The sequence below is a fragment of the Physeter macrocephalus genome, chromosome 5, assembly GCF_002837175.3.
Source record: "Physeter macrocephalus isolate SW-GA chromosome 5, ASM283717v5, whole genome shotgun sequence".
NCBI lineage: Eukaryota > Metazoa > Chordata > Mammalia > Artiodactyla > Physeteridae > Physeter > Physeter macrocephalus.
The window spans coordinates 19,522,328-19,533,128 of record NC_041218.1 but is presented as its reverse complement, the minus strand read 5'-3'; the positions used below and the strand labels follow the sequence as shown (position 1 = coordinate 19,533,128).

General features: G+C 37.7%; 1 protein-coding gene across 4 annotated transcripts in view; it reads left to right on the top strand.

The window, feature by feature from the left end:
* EXOC4 (exocyst complex component 4) overlaps positions 1-10,801 on the top strand; it is an 869,227-nt gene that overhangs the window by 686,405 nt on the left and 172,021 nt on the right. For all 4 annotated transcript variants that reach the window (XM_024130229.2, XM_024130235.3, XM_028489724.2 and 1 more), the window contains exon 12: positions 5,712-5,848. In XM_024130229.2, the coding sequence (XP_023985997.1) occupies positions 5,712-5,848 (137 nt within the window). The remainder of the gene's footprint in view (positions 1-5,711; positions 5,849-10,801) is intronic.

Sequence of the window (10,801 nt, the reverse complement as noted above, 5' to 3'; positions counted from 1 at the left end):
ACAACAGTGAGAGGTCCGCGTACCGCAAAAAAAAAAAAAAAAAAAAAATATATATATATATATATATATATATATACCCTAAGTGAAAACCATTGTAATAGAAGACTTACACACTCACAGTTGGTATTCTCAGACAAATTTTTGAAGGGGTGCCTATTCATTTGTGTGATGGTTGGACATAAATTGTTTAAAATTGAGATTTAACATGTGTGCATGTAACCACTGACCAGATGTCCCTCCCAGTCAGTATCCCCCCCTCCTCCCTTGCATTGGGTATTAATCTGGGTTCTCAAGTGAAATAGAACCATCTCTGGGGGAGATGTCTAGATAGATAGATATGTTCTAGGTGTTTCTAACAGGAGGACCTAATGAAGGTTAGGGAGAGTCTTCCCACACAAAGGAGTTTTTAGCTGAGACCTGAAAGATAAGAAAAAGTACTCTAGGAAAGGAAGACAAGGGACAGGACTTTGCAGGCAAGCACAAAGCCCTGAAATGAGAATGAAGAACTGAGGCAATGCCACGTAGCCAGATGTTAGACAAGCAAGAGGAAAATGGCAGACAGTGAGGCTAGAGGGGTAGCTAGAAGCCCTGTCATGAAGGAGCCTATGGGTTATATGAAGAATATGGGGCCTAGTGCATTAAAGAGCTTTAAGTTGGTAGAGGCATAATCAGATAGAACGTTAAATTTTTTCTTTTGATGTTAAATTTACAAACTGTGAAGTGCACCAATCTCAAGTGCAAAAAATCTTTACACATGTTTTTACTCGTGCAATAGCTACCCACTCAAGGTATTTCCAGCACCTGGAAGGTTCTCTCCTTCCCATTCAGGACCCACCACCTCCAAGGGTAGCCACTGTTATGACTCCTATCACCAGAGATTACTTTTGCCTGTTTTTGAAGTACAGTAATGACAAAACCATACAGTTGTGCTGCTTTGTGTCTGAATACTTGCACTCAGCATATGCACATCCATGTCACGTGTAGTATTAGTTCATCCTTTTTCCTTGCTCTGCAGTATTCCGTTGTGTGAATATACCACAGTTCATTTGCCCATGAACTATTGATGGATATAAGGACCACTTTTATTACTTTTTAAAACTATTATAAGTAGAACTGCTATGAGGACTTGTGTTCATGTCTTTTTGATGGACATAGGCACTCATTTCTGTGGGAGAAATAACTCTTTCTTTTTTTGAAGATTCATTTTTTCTTAAGGATTTTTTTTTTTTTTTTAATTTTTGGCCGCACTGGGTCTTCGTTGCTGTATGCGGTCTTTCTCTAGTTGCGTTGAGCGGCGGCTACTCTGTTGTGGTGTGCAGGCTTCTCATTGCGGTGGCTTCTCGTTGCGGAGCATGGGCTCTGGGCGTGTGGGCTTCAGTAGTTGTGGCACGTGGGCTCAGTAGTTGTGGCTTGTGGGCTGTAAAGCGCAGGCTCAGTAGTTGTGGCGCACGGGCTTAGCTGCTCTGCGGCATGTGGGATCTTCCCGGACCAGGGCTCGAACCTGTGTCCCCTGCATTGGCAGGCGAATTCTTAACCACTGGGTCGCCAGGGAAGCCCAGACATAACTTTTTAAAGGTTACTCAGCTTTTGAGGTGGAGGATGATTAGGAAGAGCACAGACGTGGCAGTTTCCTCAGTCACCAACTCCCTGGATGCATAGTCTTTTACCAGTTAGCTTATTAAAGGAGCAAACCCATTCAGAATATTTTAAACATCATGCAAATCAAAATATAGATAAAAAAACAGAAAGCAAAATTTCCTTTTGATTTCTGTCATTACTGTCATTGTTGTAGTTGTTATCGTTTATGGCCAACCACAACTTAGAGCTGATGGTAATTGGAAGGACAATATGGAATGACAAGTTTTGGTGACTTGTAGTTGGATGTCCCCATAAGCAGAAACATTGTTGTCATCGTCAGACGTTCGTGAAGCCCTCTCCCTCCACAGTTGCTGGTGTATATGTATGGTGTGGTGGGGTGTGTCTCAAGTGATGAATGGATTTACTCTATGTTTTCTTTCAAATTCTTCCTAAAGTAGTTTTCCAGGACCCTAGGTTCTCTGCAGCGTCTCTGAACCATCCCTGATTCAAGGGCTAAAACAGCACACATACAGAGACTGCATTTTCCAAACTAAAGTTTTATGAGCTTGTACTTCCTGAATTGTGTGTGTATATATATTTATGGATTGCCATTATAGAAAATAATACAGTCAAGTGAAATTAGGAATGTTTTGGTAGCAAAGTCTAAGACTTTTAGTCATAATAAATGTTAAGTCTTTAGAACCATGGGAATTAAGGTACAGTAATGTAGTAACAAAGAGGCCATGATCTGATTCCACTTTACCAAATCAGGCTTTTGACCCACTATTTTACATTAAAATTATACTCTAAATCTGTCTTTTCACTTTGTTCTGAATGTGCATTAATTCATCTAATAAACATCTTTTGAGCACCTTCAGTGTGCCAGATACCTTGCTGCTAGGCAGTAGAGATATGAAGGTATAGTCACTGATCAAAAGGATTTTGTAATGTGACAGAGAGACTGTAAATAAAGTGAACCAGTGGTTGCCATACCCCATTAGGACTTGTGCTAAATGAACAAGGTCTTCAGTGTCCAATCATCTTCATTCATTCATTCATTGAAGTTTTTAAGTTCAGAACCAAAGAGCTGGTCCTTATATACTGTCCTCTTATTTTAGATTGCTGATATATCCCTGTAAGAAACTTTAGTTGTTTATTTTTCACAGCAGTGGGTTTTTTTTTTATTGCCTCAGCTATCCTGGGATTTTTTTTTTTCCTTTTCTCATTTTTCATGTCATGCTCAGACTTATTACCTGGTAATAGGTTGCAAGAAATGAGAATTGAGTTATATTTAAACAAATATCAATCATTTCTGATATGTTTAATAGAAATTATAATGAATAAAATCAGGGTTTTACTTATTATGAAGTCATTATAGTCAACATTGGCAATTCCCCAAATTAATAATGAGACAATAAATCATTTGTGATGCCAAAGGGATCAAATAAATAAAAACAGGATTGACCTTGTTAGAAATTTGATATTTTCAGTATTTATCTGTCAGAGCCACTGATTTGGAAATTGTTATAAATTCTTGGAAAATGGAATCTTTTTTCCCCTGTAAAAATATGCATCATTTGGCAAACTACAGTGTCATTTTCCTTGAAGAGAATGTAGTGATTGATTATCCAGAGTGCTACCATGACAAGGTAAACCAACCAAATAGCTGGAAAATTGTATATAATCATATAGCATCACATAGGCTAATCATTTCCTGCAGGTACTTCCTGTTTACCCCCAAAATCTTTATCTCCAGGGGATATTCCTCTGTGCCTACAATCTCCCTTCCTCTCCGACTGTCATCAGCACAGTTCTTATCACCCCAAAACACGGGCATAAATACAGACCAAACTGAACCACCCAAAGAGACTTCCGAATGCAAAGATGCCTGTATCTAGTATCCCTCACATATATGACATCCCTCACATTATTTATATGGGTTGACATTATTAGTCCTGTTTCTTTGATTAGTAGTATTGTCCTAAAGATCCTAAGAAATTATAAAACAAGCAAAGGAAGGGAAGGATGGGAAGGTTTTAGAAAATAAGAACACCAGTCTCACTTTTGAGAAGTTGATAATCTGATCAGGAAGAACAAACACACCTAAGATGACCTGGAACAGTTACACAGTATTCCCCAAGTCTGCAAGCACCAAGGCACCCATCGAGCGATGAGGGCCAGTAGAGTAGAGGAGCCATCAAATTATCCTTGGTTACCAGAAGGCTAGATGGAGCCATCAGAAAGGAAAGGGCTACCCAAAACTGCCCCAGAGTTGATTATCAGTAGCATAATTGGGAACAGAACCAGGCCCTTTCTCTCAATAATCTGAGCAATTTCCTTGTGCTCGTCTTCCCTGCAGTGTTTTTCAGCTTTCAAACGGCTTTTGTTAGGATGGCCGCACTCTACTCTCCTCTATTAATTGCTGTCCATGTGTTGTAGGATATCCTGTGTTCTTAATCAGGATGAGGATTTTTGATTCTTCTTAGCAGCATGGGGACATGTAGCTAAGCAGAATCAATTCCTGTCACTCACACACAAACACAGAGGAGCAGGATTATGGATCAGGGTGAAGCTGCAGTGCTTTAATCTTAAAATCAATACAGAAAAGGAAGTTGAACTTCTGGGGATTCTACAGAGACTGTAATTTGGTTTCCTATGAAGTTGCCTTGCACGGTATAACTGCTCCTTCCTTTTCACCTTCTGATTATTTTAACTTGGAATGTGGGGAGAGGAGAAGGAAAGAAGAAATCTCTAGAACCAAATAGTCCTGAATAAGCATGCATATGTAAGCTCGTAACTCAAACCGATCCTCCGTTGTGTTGAGAAAAGCCGTACACGTTTATCCATTCTTTTTATTTTTAGAAGAAAAAAAAAAAAGCTAATCCAAACCCTGTACCCCATAGTCTGTATTTAAGCATAATAAAATGCCTTTGATTATTTCAAAGGTTAGTGTCAGGCTGGAAAAAAAATGTTTAATGTTTACTTTTATGGCTAAGTCTACATTGCTTATGGAATTCTATATAAATAAATACATATTCATCAAACCAGTTATTGACCAAAGGATTCCAAGCTTCTAAGCATGTGATTACTATTTACTCCAGTGTAATTGTGCTTCTTTCAAAAGAGGCATGAACTAATGGTTTAAACAACTCTGTCTTTTCTTAACCAAAGATTTAGAATTTATTGAATATGCCTCTTTTAAGATGTAACACCGATTTGCTGCACAGTAGTACTATCAGTGTCTAAGATGGGCTTATTTTTTCCCTTGGCTATTCCTTTAATTCAGTTTAAAAACATGTCTGAGTCTCTTTGGACACTGCTTCTATAGTGACAAAAACAACAGGAAATACTATGATCTCATGAGAAAAAGTTTGAGGCAGAAGGGTATAGTTAAAAGAGCAAAGTCTGGAGCCCTTGCCTTGTTTCTTTCTTTTTCTAAGCCTGTTTCCTCCTCTTTACACTGGGGATGATTAAGGGATTCAGCCGATAGGTAGGTGCGTTGAGAGGATTAAATGACATAAAGCACATAGAGTGCCTAGCTCAGCTTCGCACTCGTAAGAATCTAATAAGTGTTCATGATTATCATGATTATTCTGTGAGTTTCAAGTGAGGTAACATATGCTGTATATGTGAAAACATTCTACAAGCTGTAAGGCACAAAACAAATGTTAGTTGTTATTCTTAATAGATAGATGGTTTTGAAACTTTAAAAAACAAATCCTAGAAGGCTTTTTCTTTATGCTGCCTGTCATGAGTCCCTAATCTCAAAGTAGAACCCTGGGGGTGATAAATCAGGCTCCAACTGGTTGATGCATCCAACTCCAATATGCATTTTCTTTTTTAAAAGCCGCAGAGATATCTTGTAGATGCCAAGAATTCCATGAAATCAATATGAAATTCCCTGTCCTGTGTCCTTCCATAAAAAACACTTTCTCAGGTCTTTGGAAGATCAGCACTATGTGAGATACTTATTTTGTTGTTGTTTTTCAGGAGTATTTTTAAATGTCACATCCTTCTAGGAAAGCTCAAGTGTCTTAAGTGATCACATCCTTTTAGTAGTCCTTCCCTGTCGTAAACGTTACTTGAGTCAAAACACTCATGAGTTTCTGTGTCCTCTCTGTGTTCTTTTCCAGAGCACAATCATTGTGGAGAAGACAGTGCAAGACCTCATGAACCTGATGCATGACTTGAGTGCCTATTCGGATCAGTTCCTCAACATGGTGTGCGTGAAGCTACAGGAGTACAAGGACACCTGCACTGCAGCCTACAGGTAGAGCTTCTGTTGGAAGCTAAGCAACATCAATTTAGAACTTGACCTTTGGGGTGGTGGCTGATACTACCTTTATAGCCTAACTTTCCATCATTATAGAAAAGGACCATCCTTGAGTTTGTCAAGAGGCCTGATGAGAACATGTACCAAAGAAATAGTCTCCTAGACACATGTATAGTCATACCAGCAGAGGGAATGGAAGGTACAAAGGGACAAAGCCACTTAGGACTGCCTTTGGGTGGCTTAGATGAAGTGTCAGCCTTGATTTTTATGAAAGTCTAGAGTCATAAGATGTGTCTTCCTCAAGGAAATTCTGGATCTTGATTAGCCCCTCTGGTGATTCTAAAAGATCTTTAAAGTAAAGCAATTTTGAACTCTTAGTAACCCTTAATAATCTATAATATGATTTCTTTTTAGTCTGTCCACACATATTCCTCCTGAGGTTTGACCTGTAGCCTTCCTACTGTCATGGAAGGATGGTTACCCTGTTTAGCAACAGTGGAAATGAAAAATCATTGTCATGAACTTGAAAACCTTTAGTTTTCCCTCCGATTTCTTTTCTCTGAGTTCACAAATCTCTTTGAGCTTGTGGAAAAGATCATAGCACTTCTTGTAAAAAAAGTAATAATAGGAACGAATTATGGTCTGGTTGACAAGGCATGAAACAATTAGAGAAGAAAAGAATGTATAATAAAATACTAAATTTTATGTGATGTATAATTAAGGATAGATGGGTACAGTACCGTATATCATCAGGTACTACTTGTACAATACAGACTATAAGAGCATAAGGAACAAAACACAAAAAAGAGTGACAGGCTGGTTGGAGTCAGGAAAGATCTCACAGAAAGTGAGTTAGGTTCTGGACCTTAGAAAGATGGGTGACACTTAGGGAGGTGGAAAGAATAAACAGGGGCATTGCAGGGATGAAGAGGAAGCACAAACATAGTTGCCTGATATTCAGAGGGAGAGTAAAGGAGGAGGAGGTTTGAATGGAACAGAGTTCCTAAGAGAAGGTAGTAGGAAGTAATGTTGAATAGGAAAAGTAAGACCATATAACAAAGGATCTTAAAAAATAAGACTTGGAAATTTAGATGTTGACTAGTAGATGATACGGAGCCATTATAAGTAAACCGGGGAGCCGTGTTCAGGGAAGATTAATCTGGCCAAGGAATATCACATAGATGAATGCTTAACCTCCTTCACTCCTGCAATAAGTAATACTTATCCACAGTTACAAGAACCAAATAAAGAAAAGAAACCCAGAGAGATGCACTCCCAATAATATTTTACTTTTTTTGTTCAATAATTATTCATCAAGAATGATAATACCGTTAGGTTAAAAACATACATATAATCAACGAGTATGCTATACGCAGTTGTGTACCAAATGATAATTCTAATGGCACTTCAAACAAAAAATATGTTAACATTTAGTCTTTTGGTAAAGAAAATTTTAATTTAAAGTTTTTAGATTTTAATTTGTACAAATAATTTTTTTTTTTTCAGAAAACTACAAATAGGAGTAATGGTAAAGCACTTTCAAGCATAAAGATATATTCCATTAGGATAAAACTTGGTGAGGAAATGAAATAGAAATAATAACTCAAAGAGAAAAATGAAAAATATCTAACCATTAAAAAAGAGCTTATTTTAGTATATTTTAAATGTATTATGGTAGATTTCAAATCCCTACGGTATTGAGATTCTATTGGTTACACTTAAAATAGTGATGTAAAGAGTCAATATTTATAATGTGCCAAAATTTAATACATTTTGTAACCATTAAACTCATGCTAAAAAAAAACAAACTAAATTTCAATTTTAAAATGTGGGGAAGAGAATATAGTTTTTCAAAATTCCTTTAAGAGATACACAAACGAAAATTTTAAAAGCCATTGCCCTTGTGTTAGTTGTCTAAGAGTGGAATTTCTGTGCCACAGAGTTAACTCCCAAATGGTTGTACCAATGTCACATCTACCAAATGACAGTCAAATAACATACTTTAAAAATTTACTTTTACTTTAAGCTGCATTGAATTTTAAGCTTTTTTTTTTTTTTTTTTTTTTAAAGGAAGGCATGTCTGCATTTTTTTTTTTGCAGAAAACTACAAATAGAGTAATGGTAAAGCACTTTCAAGCATAAAGATATATTCCATTAGGATAAAACTTGGTGAGGAAATGAAATAGAAATAATAACTCAAAGAGAAAAATGAAAAATATCTAACCATTAAAAAAGAGCTTATTTTAGTATATTTTAAATGTATTATGGTAGATTTCAAATCCCTACGGTATTGAGATTCTATTGGTTACACTTAAAATAGTGATGTAAAGAGTCAATATTTATAATGTGCCAAAATTTAATACATTTTGTAACCATTAAACTCATGCTAAAAAAAAACAAACTAAATTTCAATTTTAAAATGTGGGGAAGAGAATATAGTTTTTCAAAATTCCTTTAAGAGATACACAAACGAAAATTTTAAAAGCCATTGCCCTTGTGTTAGTTGTCTAAGAGTGGAATTTCTGTGCCACAGAGTTAACTCCCAAATGGTTGTACCAATGTCACATCTACCAAATGACAGTCAAATAACATACTTTAAAAATTTACTTTTACTTTAAGCTGCATTGAATTTTAAGCTTTTTTTTTTTTTTTTTAAAGGAAGGCATGTCTTCTTTTTCTTATATTTCATTAAGGGCAACCCATAATTTCTAACAAGTAATAATGCCAGTGAGTATTAATTATAATGGAGATGTTACCTAACCTGCCCAAGATATGGCAAAATTGACAATAGACTCTAAGTCCCACTGATGGTCATTTATATATTATCGTTGTTCTTGTTATTTTGAAAGAAATCTTTTTAAAAGTTTGTGTAGCTTGGCACCTTATTTATTGTAGGTGACCTTTTCCCCATTTATGACCCTGCCTCACAACAACTCAAGTGATAGGAAGCTTACTAATTCCACAAAGCAGAGTGGTCACCGTTGAACAGTTTCTTGTTTTGAAACGATATTCAGATTGGACATAGTTCTTATTTCTGTAGTGATTCCAAATCAGTTTCATCCTTACACATGAAAACCCTTCAAATATGTGAAGATGGCTATCATGGTCCATTTAGTAGCTTTTTTTGTTTTTTTTGCGGTACGCGGGCCTCTCACTGTTGTGGCCTCTCCCGTTGCGGAGCACAGGCTCCGGACGCGCAGGCTCAGCGGCCGTGGCTCACGGGCCCAGCCGCTCCGCAGCATGTGGGATCCTCCCGGCCCGGGGCACGAACCCGTGTCCCCTACATCAGCAGGCGGACTCGCAACCACTGCGCCACCAGGGAAGCCCCATTTAGTAGTTTTGTTTTTCTTTTCCCCTAGACAGAACATCCTTGGTTTCTGATACGTCCTGGGTCTGCAAACCATCCCACTCTTCTTTCTCTGTTGCCATTAGTCTGGTAGTATCTATCTTAAAAAAGGAGTACTCCACTCTGAGCCCAGTGTTCCAAGTGTGCTCTTGTTCTTCAGCAAAACCACTGCCTTCTTTGTGCAGGACCCAATGTCAGACACACATCAGTGCATGTGAGTGTGTAGGAATAAAGAAGTCCATCAGTTACAGATTATACCTTTAATGAGCTTACGTCCTTGGTTGAGGATAGAAAGGAAAATAGGGGACAAAGAAATCAGACGTGTATCCACAGCATCAATTTATGACAGAAAATATGGTAAGATAGGTAATGATGACATGCTCTAGGAGGAAGAAATTAAACAGGACCAGAGAGGTTTGGTGAAGGTTACAAACCTAGAGTTTGTGAAGAATGAGGAGGATTTAGACAGGATTTCAACTGAAGGAGCTAAAGGAGTGAAGGAACCAGAACAATGTCAAGGAGGTGGGGAAGAGCAGGAAAAGGATGAGCAAGTGATGAATGTTTGGGTTTTGGGAAAGATGGCTAATCCAAAATGGAGGCTTTTGAATGCCAGGCTCAAGGAACGTGACCTTTTAAAGTTCGGTAGTGGGAACCACTGAAGGTCAGTAAACAGGGAATGCCAGGGAAGACCTGTGCTTTAGGGAGGTTTTTCTGAGCTTTGTGTAAGATGGATTGGAAAGGCAAGAGTGTGGAGGTGGAGGGGAGAGAGGCAGAGAGTGCCTGAAGTAGAGGAGAGGTGGGGGAAATGGAGGGGAAGGGGCAGACCAAGAAACTGAAATTAAGGGGGTAAATTTGTAGGACATGGCCACTGGTTGGCTGTAGGGAATAAGGAAATAATAAGAAGAAATAGTAGCTGAAATTAACCTTATCTTTTCTAAGCTATATTTGTAGGGATTTTTTTTTAACTTAAATTCAAGATCTCACATGTAGCCATTAAATTTAATGTTATTTTTAGCTCATCATTTCAGTCTATTGAGATATTTTTGAAACCTCATTCTGTCATCAAAAAATCATAGCTATTCCTCCAAATTCCATGTCATTCTTCATTTTATTAGCAATCTTTTAGTTTCTTTGTGTATGTCATTTTTTAAAATGTTCAACAGGACAGGGCTAAGTTGAAAGTTTTGGGGGGCATACCTCTTGAGACTTCCTTTGAGATTGATGACCATATATTACTCAGTACTTCAGAGGTTCATATGTTTTTCTTTTTTTTTTTTCCACTCCATAACTTTTAGTATATTTTTTAACATCTTTATTGGAGTATAATCGCTTTACATTGTTGTGTTAGTTGCTGCCTTATAACAAAGTGAATCAGCTATACATATACATGTATTACCATATCTCCTCCCTCTTGCGTCTCCCTACCACCCTCCCTATCCCACCCCTCTAGGTGGTCACAAATCACCTAGCTGATCTCCCTGTGCTATGTGGCTGCTTCCCACTAACTATCTGTTTTACATTTGGTAGTATATATATATCAATGCCACTCTCTCACTTCATCCCAGCTTACCCTTCCCCCTCCCTGTGTCTTCAAGTCCACTCTC